Raw genomic sequence first — 19398 nt, 5'->3', positions numbered from 1 at the left:
TGATTTACTATTGTTTTATCACTTACATATATCAACGTTTATTCATGGTGTCGCACAACAGCTTGTTTTACCCGGAAGTGACGTACATTTTCAGTGACTCCTGAGGCGGGAAGTTCCTGTTTCACTTTCTGCGTAAACGCATGATAAGATGACAAAGTTGTGAACAGAACAGTGGGCCTGCATATTGCACATCAGCTAACATCTGCACCTTGATGTGAGACGGCTCATTAAAAGGTGTCACTGTGTCGAAGAAAGGTAAGCCAAGAGCATCACTTTAGCATGTTTATGTGCATGCGTTACACAGGGCAATGTCTAAAATAGTTCATGCTCTTGTTTGTATGACTGATAGCCAAGTAAGCAGGTAATTTAGTATTAATTGACTGCAGTAATGATTTTCCTATTATTTATGAGTGACCATTACCGATAGTTACAGTATATGGAGTAACCTGTGTATTATACCTGGACATTGCATGAACAAATAACCTGATAATATCAACATGTATATGTTTACAGTAGCGTCCAACTTGGAGGCACTATGAGCCTGGCTCTTCATGATCTGTTAGTGTGCTGCAGGGGTCTAGAGAATGACAAAGTTACAGAGAGAAAGGTAATTAAACATGACCATCATCATACTGTATGATTATCTGCTTTTATTGTGCAGTTACTTTTATGACCCATTATTTCGAGGACTTTCATGATGTTTTCATTGTGTATGCCTTCAGAAAGAAGCTGAACGCTTCAGACAACTCATACGGTCTCCTGAGATTGTGCAGGAGCTTGATCGCACCTCAGGACCTAAAACAAAAGGCTCCAAACACCTCACGTGGGATGCTGTTTTCAGGTACTCTGTTTCTGTGTTGTAAAATGATTGTTATTTTGTCCAGTACATATTTTCTTGATGGCTTGATTGAACCTTCTGCAATCTATATATGTACTGCAAGTAACAAATGATCAATTCTTCTATGTAAGGTTTCTACAGCGCTACGTCCAACGGGAGACAGAAAGCATGAAGTCAAGTAAATCAGGTGTGGTCACAGCGACTACGCTGGCCCTTCGCCAGAGGAAGATGGCTGAAATTAGCAGTCTGATCAGATTTTTCATACACTATGCAAACAAACGTAAGCACACACAAGAGACCTTGCAACAGGTAGCAGGTTGCCTCTTTATGAAAAACACATAGCATACATGTTGTTTACAGTTGTAGCAAATGTGTGGTTGGTATTGTATTGTGTGCAGGTGGACCTCGACTAAAATGCAGTGAGCTGCTGAAGCATGTAATTGAGATACTGCAGAATTCATACACCTGTGCAGCCTATGGCAAAGATTACAGCCACCTCCTCTTAAAAGAAATCCTGTCTGTCCGCAAGTACTGGTGTGACATCACTCCACAACAGTGGCACAGTTAGTAGGAAATTTCATGAGAATTGTTTATGCCTGTGAATATTCTCATTCATCCGGATCATTGTCATTTATTTTGATAACTAATTATATTGTTTACTTTCATTTATTTTGATAACTAATTATATTAACCCATGGGTTGTTGTTTTTGTTTTTCAGGTCTTTTGGATGTCTACTGTGGTGTGTTCAACTCTCTGTCCGAATCTATTAATCGAGTTCTTGTAAGCCGGGTAATCCACACGGTGGTGCAGGGTTGTTGTGTGCAAACTGATGGATTCAACAGCACCCTGTTCAACTTCTTTTCCAAGGCATTGCTCAATTCCAGGTTAAGAACTTTATCATCCTCTGTCTTTAATGTGTTTAATGCATTCAGCGCACTTCCTCAAGTCGTGTCCTTTAAATGGCAATTAAATTTGTTCCCTTGAATAAATAAACATCACCCCTAAAATAGATGTCTGCTTTTGTTCCCTGTGGAGGGGGTATAACTGTGCCACTAGGTTGCTGTAATTACCTTCGCAGTGACTGATGCCAACATGTGTCCTAGATGTAAATCAGCAGGAAGCATATCTCATCACCCTAAGTCAGTAATAATTTATAAATGCAGTACTTGATAATACATACATAAGCCCACAATTTGTACATGTTTATGTCTATATGCTTCACTGATGTTTTTTGTCAAGCATTGTTGCTGTAAGATGCAAAAGTGAAACTTACATATTCAGTCATCCCTCATTTATCACACTTAATTGGTTCGAGAACCAGCCGTGATAAGTGAATTTCCATGAAATAGGATCCCTTAATTTTAAACTGAATATTGTCATACTTAGAGCATTGAAAACCTGTTTAAGATCTTCTAAATATGTTTTTTAAGCCTATTAGAGCCCTCTAGTAATGAAATAACACCCCTACAGTCACCTTTACACTCGTATTACCCAATATAGTAGACATAATAATAGCAAGTAAGACATACTATAGACTCTCACAAATTAGCAATAATCATTTTAGTAGCATAAAGTTGAAATATTAAAAAAAAAAGGTTTTTTTTGAAAGTCGTAATATTACGAGAAACAAATATAATAAAGTTGTAATTTTTTGGAAAATTAGGTTAGAGAAAAGTTATGATATGGGAATAAAGTCAAAATATTACGAAAAGAACATTAACATTAATTGAAGAAAATGGAAAAAACAGCTGTAATTTTAATAAAATAAAATTAAAGTGAGAAAAGGCACACTTTTACAAGAATAAAATTGTAATATGTGGAAATAATGTCATTTTAGTAGCATAGAGTTGAAATGTTCAAGAAATATATGTTAGTTTTTAAAGTCATAATATTTGTAAAGTTGTAATGAATGAATGAAAATTGGGTTGGGGAAAAAGTTACAATATTATGGGAATAAAGTCAAAATATTACGAGAAGTTAAAATATGTTTGTATTGATTTGTATTATTTGTAATTATTATAATTATTTTTTTTAGATTTTTCCAAAAATGTGTTTTGAAAAAGAGGAGTCATCTTATATTTGGGTCAATGTTTTATAATAAATTATATTACTACATTGCGTTATGCTCTCAATCATTCAACAAACGGTAGATCTCGATCAATTTCCGTGCAACTATAACAAGATATATAGTATGTAAATGTTTCTTTTTTACTATTATCATCAGGCAGGAGAAACACTTGATGATTGTGGAGCACCTCGTCTCAGCACTCAACACCTTCTTGAGAGCTGTGGCAATGAACTGCCGGAGGAGGGTGTGTCGACTAGGGGAGGAACTTCTGCCTTCAATACTGCAAGTCTGGGCCAACATGAGGCCCAGTACTGCTCTGAAAGAGGAGATTGTCGAATTCTTTACCCTGCAGGTTTGCATCCACCATCCTGAAGGGGCAAAGACACAGGAAACAGGTCATTAGATTTAGTACTTTTTGACAATTTGTGGGATTGCAAGTAAATGCTCTCACTAGGAAATGGTCACTGTAACCATTCTAAACTGTGTTATGTGATTTTTTTGTTTTTGTTGTTGTTGGTCTTCTTTTCTCAGGTGCTCATGCTGAGGACTGGACCAGGTGGCGTAGCTTGCTATACAGCCTTTATGAAGCATTAGTTAGAGAAATCAGTCATATTGGCAGCAGAGGGAAGTACGTCACTGGTACAAGACACATTGGCGTCAAAGAAAATGTCATCAAGCTCACAGCTGATATTTGTCACCAGGTAAAAAGATGATGTCTACCATGGACAAATTAAATATTTCACAAGTTTAGATAATTATTTATTGTGTTTGCTACAGCTTTTTAGTATAGACAGTGACTCGCAGATATCAGAGGTAACACAGGCCTCCATCAGCTCTACCCAGATGGGTAGTTCCATATGTGGAACACCGAGCAAGCGACGACGGATTGAGCTCAGCTGGGAGGTACTGTTGGACCACCTACAGCATCAGCGTAGCGACTTTGATATCATCCCATGGTATGAAAAAGTACAGTGCTTGTTTTACTGTATAAAAAAAGAAACAAAGCTTGTACTTTTACTTGTCAGGCTGCAGATAACTACAACGCTCATCTCAAAATACCCGTCCATGGTGCCCAGCCGAGAGATGGTCCCACTACTGTCGGTGTTGTACCAGCTTCTAGCAGAGCAACGAAGAGGAGAACGGGGACCGTATGTACTGCGCTGTTTACGAGAGGTGGCCCGATGTCAGGCCCATTTGCCAGAAAAGATCCAAATTCACAAGCTAGAACTGGACAGACTATGGAGTCGGGTGTGGCCTCTGGTACTGCGGGGTGTCAGCTCACCACAGTTAGAAGCTCTCAGTCTGGACCTGCTGAACCCCATTGTCCAAGGTGGACTGGTCAATATGGATAGAGAGTTCTGGAAGCTCTTCTCCGGAGCAGTATGCAAACCATCCCAGTGCGTCTCTGCTGTTTTTCATCCTATAACATTGTCCATCTATCCACGTTCTATTCCACCTTTTTTTTATTTTGTAGGAGCTCTGTGATTTGTCTGGCCCAGGTTCTGCTGAAATGTCCAGTCCCCAAAAGTCCAAGTTGGGACCATATGGGCATCACTGAAGGATCGGGCGCTCCAAACCTGAAGGAAACCCTCATGGGCTGGTTGTTGATGACCGATCAGAGTGAAGAGATGGAGGATAGCTCTAGACCTCATCCCATCATTTGCAGGTTGCTTAAGTCTTTCTCTCTCTTGCTATGGTTCTGTCTTCATATGCAGTGTGTTTGATTTCACTGTGTTCTTCCGCAGCGATTTTCCTTACAATATAATTGCGAAAATCCTGGTCTCCTTGACCTTGAAAGACACACGGGCTGGTCTGAACTTTCTCCTGGGTCCTGAGGGTGTAGAGAGGTGAGGTGACAAATTCTGCTCTCGCACAGAAAGTGCAGAAATTTGATGGAATATTCAGATTCCACTTTCAACTATTCATTTTTTTAGTGCCGTTTTTCAAGAGTCGTCACCACTCAGTGCCAAAGATGTCTTGGAGGAAATTGAACAGTTGTACTTGCAGTTTAGCTTCAACTCACAGTTTCCACAAATGGGAGGACCTTGCAATATGATGAAAAGGACATCGACAGATGGACATTTCACTGCCATCTCCAGCCTCCAGAAGAAGTTGGAGCAGTTTCTTCTTTGTGTGGCTGACAACATGCTCAACTGCTACATTCCTGATGTGAATTTCAAAACAGAGCTCATACATTAGGGTTGTGCAAACGTCATGGGAATATTTACACCAATTGTCCTTCCACAGAGTTCATCCACCCCTCCAGAGTGTCTGGTGCGCTGTGTCAGTTTGCTGACTGGTGTTCTAGCATGTTATGTCTCATCAGGCTATATTACTGAGGAGGAGGCAGGACGGTCACAACTGTTTACTAAAGCAAAGGTAATCATTCAAAACATTTCAGGCGTCACTTTTCAGCCGTCACTATTCCTACATAATTTCCACTTGTTTTGCGTCTTGAGTTATTTAACTATGTTTTGTTTTAAGATGCTAGCCCAGGAGTTGAGTGGTTATGTTTCTAGTGTGAAAGTAAAGATGAGTGAAGAATCAACCATGACTACACTGAGGTCCATCATGAGACTGTGCACATTGTCCACCACAAGAAAAAACAAGGTGTATATTTCTTTGTAATTTCTTGTTAATTACATTTTCTTATCCATATTAAGCGTTTCCTTGCCCTTTTCAACAGGATAATGTTTGCACCCTCCCCTCTCGCTTATTCATAATGACTATACCAGCTAGTCTTGTCAGCGAACTGGCGGAGATCTACAAACTTTTGGTAAATGACAACATGTATACCATATTGACCCAAATATAAGACAACTCTTAACATAAAACGACCCCTCTTTTTCAAGTCTTGTTTTTTGGGTAAAGTATTTTATTATGGTAATTGTTTAATTTATTTGTGCATGCTTTTTAAAGACAAAAGATTGAATTAATCTATTTTTGAAACCTTTTTTCAATAACTGTTAGATTGCAATTTAATACAATTTTGGCACCAAGTTTTGGTTTGCATGTATAAATATCTAAAACTCAAAAATAAGGCAACCCATTTTTTCATCCTTTTTTTCTAGGGAAAAAATGATCTTATATGCAGGTCAATATGGTATTGTATAAAGTGCGTAGAAAGTTTATTGTATGACACAGAAAACAATGTCAGAAGTGTCCTTGTTGCTTCAGCTAAGCAGTGCTTCTCGGAAAGCTTCTGTTGTGGATGAAGACGAATCTACAGACGATGACTGGGAAATGACCAGAACACAGCAAGGGGATGACATTCCTCTTTTTGAAAGTGATGAGGAGTCCCACGGTGGGACTCAGAGACCCAGGGGTGGAGACAACAACGAAGCGCCGTGTGCACCAGGTAAGAACAGGTCCTGATGAAAACCCACAATTTGGTACATTAATAGGAAAAAAATTAGAAACATTAGCAGCTGTTAGAAGTGTCAACAGTGTGTTCTGAGCTCCTGTTTAAATGGCCTATCAATCATACGTATTGATGCTGTCCAGAGGAATTGGGACATAACTGAGATCTTTGCAACAGTAGCTAAACTTCACCCATCCGACATCAGTATTATTCTAGTTAAGAGTATCCTCTACTGATTGCTGCCAAGAAGTGCATTCACTGTACCTGTATTCAAAATTTGAACAATTGCATAATATACAGGTATAGTATATTATTAATATTTTGTAATCTATATACAATAATAATTTGTCATATAACAATAATTTATTTCACATAAACAATAATTTCATGAACTAATCAGTTATTATGCCCATCCTTACTTGATAGTAATAGTGTAAATAATGGTCATTAGGTGCATTTAAAACCCTCGCAAACCATAACTGTCTTTCTGTAGGTGCAAAGAGCCTGTTAGCTGACGAGCATTTGGCCCAACAAGATCTTGCTCTCCTCGGAATCTTGGAATTCTTGTGTGGGTGCAGTTCTATCCAGCCCATTCATGGCCAGCTTTTTAAACCTCAGGAGGTCCGCCACAGGCTCCTGCTGCTGGTGGAACAAATTGATCCGAGCAAGGCCGTGCATCTTAACATGGTGGGTAGCATCAGCTTGTGGACATTCTAAAATGGTTGTGACCACAAGTGGATAAACAAAATGAGGTCTGTGTCTCCTTATAGTATCTTGTCCTGTTGAAGAGGCTTTCTGCTGAGGACTCCCTCACTCCAGAGGAGTTTGACTCTCTGCTTCGTCCTCTGGCGTAGGAAACTCTTTATTCAGAACATAGAAAAGAAGTGTCATTTATGTGACCTAATGTGTTGTGCTGTCTTTACAGGGACCTATGTTCTCGGTATCGCCAGGACCAAGAGATCTGTGTTTCTCTTCTCCTGGCTTTATTACCCTCCATCAGAAGCCTGGGGAGAACACACCACATGCAATTGGAGATGAAACATGTGCAAGGGTCTCTACTACAAGTGGTGTCAGGGTTCTGGTCTGTAGCATTTGTTTATTTATTACCTCCGGCAAGCGCAGAGGTTATGTTTTTGCCGGCATTTATGTTTTTTTGTCTCTTTATTTGTGTTCAAGATAACTTGAAAAGTTCTGAATGGATTTGGATGAAATTTTCAGGAATTGTCAGAAATGGGATATGGAAGAATTGATTACATTTCGGGGGTGATCCAGATCAGACTGGATCCAGGAATTTCTTAAAGAATTCTTTAATATTGCGAGATAGGACCATTTCCAGTATTTGTGCATATAACTCTACAAAAATGGTCAGAGCACTTGGGAAAAAAAATACAGGACAAGTTTCCAACAGGTTCTTGAAAATATCAAATACCGATCCAAAAAATGTTGGATTATTATTTTGGTGTGGATCACAATATGGGAACTATGGCTCTTGGCGGAGGTTTGCGCTCTCCGAGTGCTTTTCTAGTTTTGGCATATACTGTAAATGCTGTAATTATAACAGGCACATTTATTTATTTACCTAAACTGCAAAAAAGATGGGTTGTTAATTGAAGCAAGAGATAATTGGAGAGAGGCAAGGAGTTGTATCTGAAATTTTAAATGTAACAATATTAAGATTTGGAGTGCATGAGAAAAACTTTGCTTTTTTTTACCGCATGTATTTCACAACAGCAACAGAACAAATGTAATACTGGTAAGAATCAGACTGATCAGACAGCATTAGTATCGCTGACAAGTTCATTGTAAACAGTATGGCAAGTTTAACATGCTTGAGTTTCACACCATCAGCTGAGTAGCACAACCAGAATTTTAAAGCACATGTAGAGGTAGACAAGCGAGCTACATGATACTTCAAATGCAGCTACTGCCATCTTGTGGAGTTCATAAGAACTACGTTAGGATGTTGTCTACAGCCACAACTGTTAATACCAATGTTGTCTGACCGGTCAGTTCCTCATTCTTATGTCATCTCCTGTGCTGTGTTCTAGTTATCTGAGCCAAACAGGGAAATGCACTTCAACTGTGCGAGTCGCTTTAGTGCAATGTCTAGTGGCATTGTTAGAGGTAAGTGCATAGAATGTATGACAACTTCCCACCTATTTAACTGCAGAAGAAAACATTTATGTAATAAATAAGGTTCCTCAAGTTTTTCTCTTGTCCTCCTTGCCAGGCTGACCCATACTGCAGGTGGGCCATATTGAATATGAGACAGGAGGAGCACTCAGTGTTCACTATACTTCCATCTCTCCTTGCGGATGCCCACCATGAAGTCCGCATGCTTGTGGCTATGTCAATAGAGAGGTGGGTTAAACCTAGCTAAGCTCGCACATAGACAAAAGACTGTTGTCCAAATCACTTTCATTGAGCTGCTTTCTATCCAGGTTGTTCTTGGACAGGAGGCCCGAGCATTCAGACAAGAGAAAAATGTTGTCGCTAAAACACCAACAAGCAGCCTTTGAGAATGTTTACCTGAAGGCTCAGGAGGGCATGAGACCTGTGGTAGGAGTATTTATTGTTGTCACAAATACTTTTATTTTGTTACCTTAATTAAAATAACAAAGTGGGGTTATTTGTGCTCATGTATAAAATACAGAAAAGCAAGTCCACTGATGAGGGGCAGGACGAGATGTTCAACCGTAAGGCTACCCTGCTGAAGAGTCTGTCGGTCATGCTGTGTTGCAGTCCAGTCTGTGAGAAGCAGACCCTGTTTGCCCTTTTGCAGTCTTACAAGGAAAACAATATCGAAGAGCACCTCATTAAAAAGGTAAAAATACCAAAACTGCTAATTAACACACAATATTGTATGCTCTTGCACTATATAAATAAAATAATATAAATAAAATAAAAAGAATGACTAATTGTAAGAGCTGTACAAATATGAATTATGTAATAAAAAAATAATAATTTTTATCATTTCAAAAGAAATTACCAGTATAATAACAATTATTTTTAAATGAAGATGATGTGAAGAATTATGAGAAATAACATATATTGTAAGAAAGCATTTTTGTATTTTGTTTGAACGCTAACACTCATGGCTGCTGGGCAGGTTTATTAAGTATAATATTAATATTATGGAATAATATTCTTTCTACGTTCACAACAATTCATTAGGTACACTTTTGAGTGAGATCATTATCTGACAGGAGCTGTATCAATGTGTGAATAATATGCATATTTTTGAGGTTTGCGTCATACTGAAAGGTATCTTATTGTTATCCTTTACTTTTTTAATCTACATGATGGACAAAATATTATAAAATTCCAACACTGTATCCTAAAACAACAATAATAAACAGAATGTTACATTAATACCTCTTTGGCAGTGTCAATTCTTAGCATCGTTATTATGTAACAACACCTGTAAGATATACCTCATGTATAGTGCAGGTGTAACATACAGTATGCTGTGTCCGGTGAGTGTTCAATCTATCAATCAATCTAAAAAATGTGTGTTTGCTACAGATGTTGTGTAGTGTATCTGCAGTATTGGGCTACAACAAGGTGAAAACTTTTATCAGCTCTCACTTGTACTACTTGGTGGCTGAGTGGCTCTCCCAGAGACAGTCTGACGACCGCTACACTCTAGAATATTTCCCCTTCACACTCCTTGACCATGGCAGTCTAAAAGATTTTTATCAGTGAGTGAATAAACCTTTAATCTGTCTTGTACACAGTCTTGAAATTATTTGTTGTTAAAATATTTTTTGCCCATGTGTAGCTCCGCCTACCAGGTGCTCATACCACACCTGGTTTTCCTCGACGACTTTGAGCAGGTGAAGTCCATTGGTCGGTATCTTGAACGGGACTGGAGAGAGCTTCTGGCTGACTGCTTCCCCAAGATCATGGTCAACATCCTGCCGTACTTTGCTCTGTCTGGTCAGGAGACACAGGTGGCACAGCAGAAGGAGAAGGCCCACAGAGTGTACGACCTGCTCAAAGATGCTAACTGTTTGGGCAAGCAGGTGAGGCAGCTCTAGCATGTCTTGCCTTCAGGTTCAGTTGGATTTAACCACATCACCATACATTCAGTGTCCACAGCTATTAGGAAACATACAGATATGGAACAAAAATATTAGAGCACCCTTGTTTCTTCAGTTTCTTGTTCATTTTAATGCCTGATATAACTAAAGGGACATTTGCTTGGACAAATATAACAATGACAACAAAAATAGCTCATTAGAGTTAAATTTTTTGGCAGTACAATGGTATAGCTATTCATGTAAGAACTTAAGTGATTATGGATATTATCAAGAAAACCATGTAAGTTGCTAGATATCAGTTCTTAAATTACACTCTTATGAGCTATATTTGTTATCATCATTATATTTGTCGAAACAAATGTACCAGGCATTAAAATGGACCAATAAACTGAAGAAACAAGGGTGGTCTAATAATTTTTTCCATGACTATATGATGATTAATGTCAAATTTGGTTTTCCCCTCATATTTGTCACAGCGAATTGATACCCTGATCCACAGTAACCTGCCAGACATAGTTGTTGAACTCTTAATGACTCTTTATGAAGGAAGTGGAGCTGAAGAAGACAGAGGAGACTTGAAACGCTTTACAGGGTAAGGTGGATATAAATATACATTCACCCACTAATTAAGTATAGAGTGGAAGCTCCAAAGTCAATTGCCTCGAGAAGTCTTGAGAATTCTACAGTGTGGATTTGAACCAACATTTTTGTCCTAAAAAGTTTCACAAAAAGTTTTGAAAATTCACAGAAAACTTTTTCTGTGATGCCACCATAGAAGGGTACCAGTGATGGCAAAGAGGAAAAGTGTGATGATGACCATAGACTCAGAAATAGAACTTATTCGAACAAAAGCTGTACACATACAATATAGAGTATGTCTGTCCTGGCAGCTCAGTACAATATGACTGACTACATTAAGTTAGCAATAATGACATACACACCTCCCAGGCACACATCACCCATCATTAAAGTTAATTATTTGTTTTGTAAATGTTGCTATACACTGGCCAACATCTGTTTACACTTGATATAAAGTAATCTCTCGTTTGTTACGGTTAATTGGTTCCAGGCCCCACCATGATAAGTGAATTTTTGATAAGTAGGGTATTTATAAATGGAATATTTTGCTAGTTAGAGAATATAAACTGTTTACGACCTTCTAAAGGTTTTTAGCATTGTCAGAGCCCTCAAGCCAAAAAATAACACACCTATAGTCACTTTTACACTCATATTACCCAATATCGTAAATATAATAATAGAAAATAAGACATCTTAGACTTCCATAAGATATAACATAGACTCACATGTTAACATTAATTGCGTACTTCCTGCGGTGGCTATTGTCTCATCAATGTAAAGTTACTGACACCTAGTGACCAGTGTGAAGTACTACTGTAATGCCGTTGTTTGTGGCTAAGGAGATACTCACGATGCACTACAGTTGTGTTATTAACAAGCAAAGAACACACATGCACTGAGCATTTATACAGGAGCTGCTGTCGGCCACAACCCACACCAGTCATTCACACTCTCCACACTGCTAACACTCAGCTAAACAACTCAAGCTAGCTCTGCTAGTTTGTGTTCATTTAGGCATTTTTATGCTTGAAAATGCTTAATTTAGGCCAAGAATACATACAATTTGCTTAAGTATGCATTTTTTTTACTAACAATTGACTGTATTCGACCATGAAACAGCGACCATTTATGAACTATTTAATCAACTTTTTAAAAATCACAATGGGTTGCAATGTTTGAAATGTAATGTAGCGAAAGACGATTGATTGTATACAGAATGTATGGTTTGATACATTATTCATGACACATTAATCATGAAAGTCACTATATGTTAAGATGAAGTTAGGAATATTAGAATGTTACTTAAATCGATGCCTGTACAGTTGAAGGGTTTTATGATTACAAGAGTTTGTCTCAGGAACGTATTATTTAATTATTTTGGATCGTGTTTGACCATTGAGGCTCCACTGTTCCACCATTTGATTATTTAATAAATTGCACAAACTATTTACATTCTTGGACGTTCTAAAAAGGTGTTTTTGTAAACCTCTCCATAGGGAATTGGACCCTGTCCCAAACCCACCATACTTCAGCTCTCACGTCATCAAAGCCACACTGGAGTATCTCAGCAAATGCCACAGTGCAAACCACAAGTCACTGGTGGCCATTCTGTCAAAAACTCCAGTAAGATGTTCTCCTCTAATTGTCATGAAACTGGCCCTACTAAGTTGTTATTTGAATTTGTTTAACTGGCCCTGTTGTTTTTATTTACCTCAGATATCCATTCAGAGGATTCTGCTGGCAGTGTGTAAAAAGGCAGCCGAGACGACCAACGGTTATGAACGCCATCGTATCCTACTGATGTATCACCTATTTGTCAACCTGCTGCTCAGGGAGGTGAAAGACGGTCTTGGTGGAGCCTGGGCCTTTGTCCTCAGGGACATCATCTACACACTCATCCATCATATCAACAGCCAGCTGGTGCACACAGACACACACAGGTTAGTTGATAGTATACAGTAAGAAGTTCAAATCCGGTATAAGAAAAATGATGGACCCAAAAATAATAATGCTTAATTATTTCAATTAATATATTTTGTCCGTTTACAGATTAGTTCAGTTTCATGAGGTTTCCAACCGAAGCCTGGCCCTGTGCTGCGACCTCTTGACGTCTGTGTGTCAGGCTGCACTGCAGTTTTGTGGCGATGCTCTAGACTGCCACCTACAGGTCATTGTTGGGACTCTCACAGCACAGGTGACCAACCAGCCAGCCATCTCACAACAGGTACATTTTAAGAGCCCTTCCACATTCACGTAAATGCTTACAAAATAATCCAGTTGTGTGTCTGGGATATTTTAAAAAGGATTATATGTTGTTGTTAATCATTTTATTATTATAGAATTACCATTATTTTCCCCTCTGTTTGTCCCTCAAGGTTCTCAGCCTGTTGCAGTTTCTTGTGATAGACAATAAAGAGAAACTGAAAGCAGCCATCTGCAAGTTAGAGCCTTTTCCTGACCTCCCTGAATTTCGAGAGCTGCGCTCTGTCCAGAACGCTCTCAAATACAACACAGGGACCTTCACTTTGAGACAGGTAACGTGTCATACAAACTCGCAACACTATGAGTTTAGTCAGTGTGATATATAAACAATTTTTTTTTTTTTGGTTTTGAAATGGTAAAAAGCCTCTATTTTTTAGGAAATATCCCACTTCCTCTCTGTGACGTCCTCTGAGTCATTACCATTGACCAGACTGGAGGGACTGAGGCAACTTACCCAAAAACTTCATGACAACAAGGAGCAGATCAGAGTGCTGCTCAAAGAATGTCATGGTAGGATACCTGGTGCTGTTCATGTTCTACATTTATTAGACATTTGTAATTTTTGCCTATCCACCATAGCCGAGCCCGCTGAAAGCATGCTGGTCAAGCTAGTTCTCAACCTGCTGCAGCTCTGTAAGCTGGCAGCCAACCACCCTGCTGGAGCTGACATTTTAGGTAGACTTTTTTTTGTTTGTGGCTACATATTATATATGTTTAGAATTTGAAAGGTAACTTGTCCTCCAGAGGCAGCAGGAAGTTGTTTAGGAGAATTGGGTCCTGTAGATTTCGCTACCATCGCTTTGCTCCACGGCAGAGACCATCTTTATGAAAAAGCTGCATCTGTCTTCCCATCCACTGACTCACAGTGTGTTTACATCATCCTCAACTGCATGAATGACAGCCTCACTCACCAACGGTGAGGTGAATCTTCAGTTTTAGCATCTGTACTCAAGTGAGCTGTTTACTAACACTTATTTTTTGCTTTGGTGATAGTATTGATGTGAGGCAAGCAGCAACTCAGTCGGTGAAGAACATCCTTGCCACTCAGTCTGGACTCCACTTTTGGGAGCAGTATAAACACAGTAGAGACCCGACGCTGGCCTACCTTAACCCCTTCCGGAAAGCCAACAAGAAGGTAGGCTTTTGTCAATGGAAAGCACGTATGGAATGGGCTTGTATGATTGGTGTTTCAACAGGAAGTCCTGTTTGAAGTCACATAAATTATATTTCCTGTCCTAATTAATATTTTTACTAATTTATTAGTTTCATAGCTGCTGTTTAGAAACACTTGTAAGAATCGTTTTTTGGAGGAATTAAATACACACTGTATAAAAATTTAGCTATTAACATGGGCAACATATAAACTGAAAAAATTAAATCTTAGCAAAATTAAATACCCAAAACAAGATTATAAAATACTTATGTTTGATTAACAATATATTTTTTTCATGCCACACACACTGTTAAAGCATTAAATAATAAGAATATTATAAATGATAAAAACAGGTGGGTGTACACCCAAGTAAAGGCAGCTGCAGAGAGTGGTGGGGAGACGTCCCTTTTTACACCACTTGCCCCACACGCGGAGGTATAGTGGCTCAGGGGGCGAAACATCAGTAAATGGCAGCACCAGCTGATGACCCTGCAGCTAGGCAAGGCAGGAGAGAACACCCTACCTGAAAATGACATATACTCTATATGGCCGCCTGATCAAAATTTTAAGACCAGTTAAAAAATTGCAAGAATTTACATTTTGCGCTGTTGGATCTTAACAAGGTTCTAAGTAGAGCTTAAAAATGCAAAAAGAAGAAATGAGAGTGAAACCAAAAAACTTGAGTATGCAATTTATTGTAAACAATCATTGAAGTGAAATAGGATATTCATCAACTGATCAAACGTTTAAGACCATAGTTAAAAAAAAACAAAAAAAAACCCTAAAATAGAATCCACTGTCTGGAGCTGATGTCCATTTTTGTAAACTGCCCTTGCCATCCATCCCCAAATGTTCTCAATTAGATTATTATAAGGGGAACATGCAGGATGGTCCAAAAGAGTGAGGTTATTCCTCTGGAAGAAGTCTTTTGTCAGGCTGGTATTATGAACTGCAGCTTTGTCCTGTTGAAAAAGTCACTACAGACAAGGGCCTTCAGTCCCTGCAACATCTCCACATAGCAAGTTGACGTTTGACGCCCCTGCACAACCCGAAACTCCATTGTTCAATTGAAGGAAAAAGCACCCTAAATCATGATGTGACCCCTCCACTTTGCTGTGTGGAAAACATCTCAGGTGGGATCTCCTTGTCATGCCAGTAATGTTGGAAGCCATCAGGACCATCAAGGTTCCATTTTTTCTCATCAGAGAATAAAGCTTTCTTCCACCATTCAATGTCAATGCACTTGTGCAAATTTCAAACAGCAATTTTGTTGCGTTGAAGGAGACAAGGTCTTTGAAGACGTTTTTTGTTTTTAAAACCCTTCTCTCGCACATTCCGTTATTGGACTGCACTCGGCACCAGTAGCAACCTTCATTTGGGCCGAGGATCGTTCTGTGTCTTGACGGACAGCCAGTTGGATCCTCCAGCTCAGGGCTGGTGACATTTTTTTGTGTCTACCACTTGACTTTATTGTTGTATAACCCCTAGGACTGTCGAAGAAGTTTAAAATGACTGTCTTACTGCGTCCAACCTCAGCAGCAATGGTGCGCATAAGAAAAGGCCTTCCTTATGCAGCTCAACAGTCCGACCGCATTCAAGAGAGAAAGCTTTTTTGCCTTTGCCATCAAGAGATCATGACCTGCCAGAAAATGACGTTGAATCCACATTTTTTGCCTTTTAAAGGCTGTGGTCTTAAACTTTTGATGAGCTGATGAACAGCCCAAGCTTCCACCTTGAAGTTCCATCCTGTTTATGTCCTCTGTGAGGCAATGAGACATATTGTTGTCATCTAGTTAGCACTAACTGTTCCCTTTATTAGGTGGCAGTTGTGAGCGCCGAGGAGAGTTCGGAGGCCAGGGAGAAACTGGACAACCAGGAGTTTTGGATTCCACAAATGGGCAGCCACAAAGTCTGGCTGAAGAATCTGTGCACCGCCCTGCTGGACAGTGGAGGAGTCAAGCGTGAGGCTCTTCTACTGGCACGACCTCTGTGTCTGGTAAGCAGCTTGAAAAACAAATTCTTTGACTATTGAGTAATCTCCAGTGCTCATTAAATCCTGTCTGTCTGCAGGTGAGCGTGGACTGTTGCCAGAGGCTGCTGCCTCTCATCATCCATTCTATCCTTCTGGATGACTCCGAGGGTTCCTGGAGAGAGTTGCTCTCTTCCCATATTCGGGACTTCTTTGGTTTTTGTTCAAGAAGTGCTCAGGCCTCAAGCCGCTCTACCACACCACTCAACCCTGACTCTGGTAAGTGACTTTGATTGTTAACTTGACAGTAGATACATGTAGTCAGTAATGAATAATAGTTTTTTGACAAAAACATGAATTATTCCTTACAGAGACTGACTCTGCCAGCCAAGGACTGTTTGACAAGGCATCTCTGCGTACCATGCTGACAGTTATTGACTACCTGAGACACCAGCAGAGACCTCTGGGCTCTGATAGGTTTGTAATTTTCTGAAAACTCTTTCTGCTGTTGTGGAAATTTTTGTGCTAACATTTGACTTTGTATGTGTGTTTTAGCAAGTCTTGCGCTACTGTATGTGATTCCAACTTCTGGCTTGTTCTGAACTACCTGGAGGTGGCCAAAGCTGCTCAGTCATGCTCAGCTCACTTTACCGCTCTGCTCTACACAGAGATCTATGTAGATAAGATCAAACTGAATTTGGAGGAAAGCCGCAGGTAGGCATCAATTGTATTGATTTTTCAGAAGGAGTCGCCTCATAGCTGCATTATGTGTTTTGTTGCCTCATAATAGTATCTCACTCTAATCAGAACCAAATGCAGAGCAACACGTAAGCTCAACTTTGAAGAGAACAGCCAACAAGTCACTATTTGTAGCCTGACTGAGAAAAGCATGGAGGACACTCATATCAGCCTGCAGGTCAGTCATCTGCTTTTCAGGAACAGATTGATTTTCTCTTAGCCACATGGCTTTAACAGGAATAGTGAGAGATTGTTTAACGTAAGGTGAAAAACAATTATACATGTTCGTAGGAGTTGCTGATTGATGTCTACAGGAGCATTGGAGAGCCTGACAGTCTTTATGGGTGTGGCGGAGAAACTATGACCAGTCCACTAACAAGGTCATCAATCTTATAATCAGAGCATGTTTTCTCTGTTATCACCAGAATAACTAAAGGACATGAATCCCAATTTTGCAGGATTCGAACATATGAGCATGAATCTATGTGGGGGAAGGCTCTTACCTCATATGACCTTCACTCTACACTGCCTGATGTCACTCGACAAGTGGGAATTGTGCAGGCAAGTTAAACACACAATTTTTTTTGCCGCTTGTCCTCATTAAGGTCACAGTTGAGCTGGAGCCTAGCTTAACTGACTGTCGGTGAGAGGCAGGGTACACCTTGGACTGGTCTCCGGCCAGTCACAAGGCACATATACAGTATACTCGGTCAAAAGTGTTTAGAACGCCCCAATTTTTCCGGTTATTTACTGAAATTGAAGTCGTTCAAGTCCAATGAATAGTTTAAAATGGTACGAAGGTAAGTGGTGAAGTGCCAGAGGTTAAAAAAAGGTAAGGTTATCCACGCACCCCTCCATCCAGCCATCCATTTTCTTCCACTTATTCTGGTCCGGGTCGCGGGGGAAGCTGGAGTACCCGTAGAAATCCCACACATACATAGGGAAAACATGCAAACTCAACACAGAGGTGCCACCCAATAGATATTCAAGCCCTCATTCAACTGACTGTGAGGCGAACATGTTAACCACCCTTCCACAGCGTGGCCTGTGGCACATCCATTATTCATTTATTATCTAAGACAGACAATACCGGAAATGAAAACAAAAATAGGTTGCACAATTTATGTTTGCGAAGAGCTGAAATATCACATACAGAGTGTTTAACATTCTTGTAAGCATCTGTCTCAACATATTACATTGATATGAAGTCTTTCCAATCAAGTTAAAACTGCTACAGCTGAGGAGACAAACTCTGTATTTTCTTATGTTTTCATGTCCTGTAGGAAACGACCAGGTGTCCCAATATTTTTTTCCACATTTATATTGTTTATATTATTTTGCAGGGCTTGCAGAACTTTGGGTTGAGTAGCATCCTTACCACCTACATGAGGGGTCTGGAGAGTGAAGGGGTGGAGTTGGGAGCTGAGCTCAGAGAGCTCCGTTTCCAGGCCGCCTGGAGAAATACTCAGTGGGACTGTGATCTGTCTGAGAGGTGAGGACACTCACCTTGGATTATTATCCTATAATACTGAGTGGTATTCTCAATTTTTTATGTTTCATCTAATTTGTTGCCTCAGGTTTGACAAATGCAAACCCGGCTTTCACGAGTCAATGTTCTGCGCCTTGCAAGCATTGAGGGACAACGAGTTCTCCATGTTCGATCATACTCTCAAAAAGGCCAGGTGAGATGGTTTTGCGGACATTATGATAACATAACATCAGGTGCTCAAAGATTGTTTCTACACAGAAATAGAGAAGTAGAGGAACTGTGTAAAGGCAGTCTGGAGGCTGTGTCCTCTCTTTACCCAGCCCTCAGGAATTTGCAGAGCATCAGGGAGCTAGAAAGCGTCAAGCTGCTTTTCTCAAGGTGATGGCAGAGCACCACTGAACAGATTCTCATGAATGCATTTTTAATCTTAATTGTGTATATCACCATTAGACCCTTCTCTGATCTGGCTGTGAAGGATTTATGTAACCAGTGGAGACAGCACTCCCAGCTGCTGGCTGACAGCGACTTTGCTCTGGTGGAGCCCATTCTTGCCGTTCGTTCTGTGTCCCACATCACGCTGATGTCCAAGGCGGTGGACCCCAACTGTAGCCAGTATCTCAGCTCTATACTCACTGACCACTTACTGGAGCTTTGCAGGCTGGCTCGTAAAGCTGGCAATACACAGGTAGCGTTGACAGAAACTTTGACGGTTAAACCTCCTAACCAAGCTACCTATCAGTAGTATCAGTAATAGTATTGTCCATTGAGAAGATAAGTATTAAGTAGTAAATGATAGCTGTTTCGTGGTTGACTATGACCTATTATTATTTAAAAAAATATTGAAAGGCAAGTCATATGTAGTATTCTGGTCACTTGGCGTCAGTAATGTTACATTGA

At 39.9% G+C, this 19398-nt stretch overlaps 1 protein-coding gene across 4 annotated transcripts in view; it reads left to right on the top strand.

Moving 5' to 3' along the window:
- Positions 1-105: 105 nt before the first annotated feature.
- The window catches only part of atm (ATM serine/threonine kinase), a 30591-nt gene continuing 11298 nt past the window's right edge, over positions 106-19398 (top strand). For 2 of the 4 annotated variants that reach the window (XM_054793555.1, XM_054793558.1), the window contains exons 1-46: positions 106-255; positions 514-607; positions 723-841; positions 970-1118; positions 1237-1401; positions 1558-1723; positions 3064-3302; positions 3439-3608; positions 3685-3863; positions 3933-4304; positions 4382-4573; positions 4653-4754; positions 4842-5076; positions 5155-5286; positions 5392-5517; positions 5594-5683; positions 6085-6265; positions 6762-6955; positions 7039-7118; positions 7194-7349; positions 8317-8392; positions 8499-8629; positions 8710-8827; positions 8922-9092; positions 9794-9969; positions 10050-10293; positions 10788-10903; positions 12387-12513; positions 12607-12830; positions 12940-13114; positions 13266-13424; positions 13530-13662; positions 13732-13827; positions 13897-14068; positions 14146-14287; positions 16125-16301; positions 16376-16553; positions 16646-16751; positions 16830-16988; positions 17082-17190; positions 17304-17392; positions 17471-17573; positions 18356-18504; positions 18590-18694; positions 18760-18879; positions 18952-19186. In XM_054793555.1, the coding sequence (XP_054649530.1) occupies positions 536-607; positions 723-841; positions 970-1118; positions 1237-1401; positions 1558-1723; positions 3064-3302; positions 3439-3608; positions 3685-3863; positions 3933-4304; positions 4382-4573; positions 4653-4754; positions 4842-5076; positions 5155-5286; positions 5392-5517; positions 5594-5683; positions 6085-6265; positions 6762-6955; positions 7039-7118; positions 7194-7349; positions 8317-8392; positions 8499-8629; positions 8710-8827; positions 8922-9092; positions 9794-9969; positions 10050-10293; positions 10788-10903; positions 12387-12513; positions 12607-12830; positions 12940-13114; positions 13266-13424; positions 13530-13662; positions 13732-13827; positions 13897-14068; positions 14146-14287; positions 16125-16301; positions 16376-16553; positions 16646-16751; positions 16830-16988; positions 17082-17190; positions 17304-17392; positions 17471-17573; positions 18356-18504; positions 18590-18694; positions 18760-18879; positions 18952-19186 (6909 nt within the window). In that variant the 5' untranslated portion in view covers positions 106-255; positions 514-535. Of the gene's footprint in view, positions 256-513; positions 608-722; positions 842-969; positions 1119-1236; positions 1402-1557; positions 1724-1826; positions 1979-3063; positions 3303-3438; positions 3609-3684; positions 3864-3932; positions 4305-4381; positions 4574-4652; positions 4755-4841; positions 5077-5154; positions 5287-5391; positions 5518-5593; positions 5684-6084; positions 6266-6761; positions 6956-7038; positions 7119-7193; positions 7350-8316; positions 8393-8498; positions 8630-8709; positions 8828-8921; positions 9093-9793; positions 9970-10049; positions 10294-10787; positions 10904-12386; positions 12514-12606; positions 12831-12939; positions 13115-13265; positions 13425-13529; positions 13663-13731; positions 13828-13896; positions 14069-14145; positions 14288-16124; positions 16302-16375; positions 16554-16645; positions 16752-16829; positions 16989-17081; positions 17191-17303; positions 17393-17470; positions 17574-18355; positions 18505-18589; positions 18695-18759; positions 18880-18951; positions 19187-19398 lie in introns of those variants that run through there. The other 2 variants (XM_054793556.1, XM_054793557.1) reach the window with 2 other exon arrangements.

Source organism: Dunckerocampus dactyliophorus, chromosome 12, assembly GCF_027744805.1.
Source record: "Dunckerocampus dactyliophorus isolate RoL2022-P2 chromosome 12, RoL_Ddac_1.1, whole genome shotgun sequence".
Taxonomy (NCBI): Eukaryota; Metazoa; Chordata; class Actinopteri; order Syngnathiformes; family Syngnathidae; genus Dunckerocampus; species Dunckerocampus dactyliophorus.
This window is presented reverse-complemented; position numbering and strand designations above follow the sequence as displayed.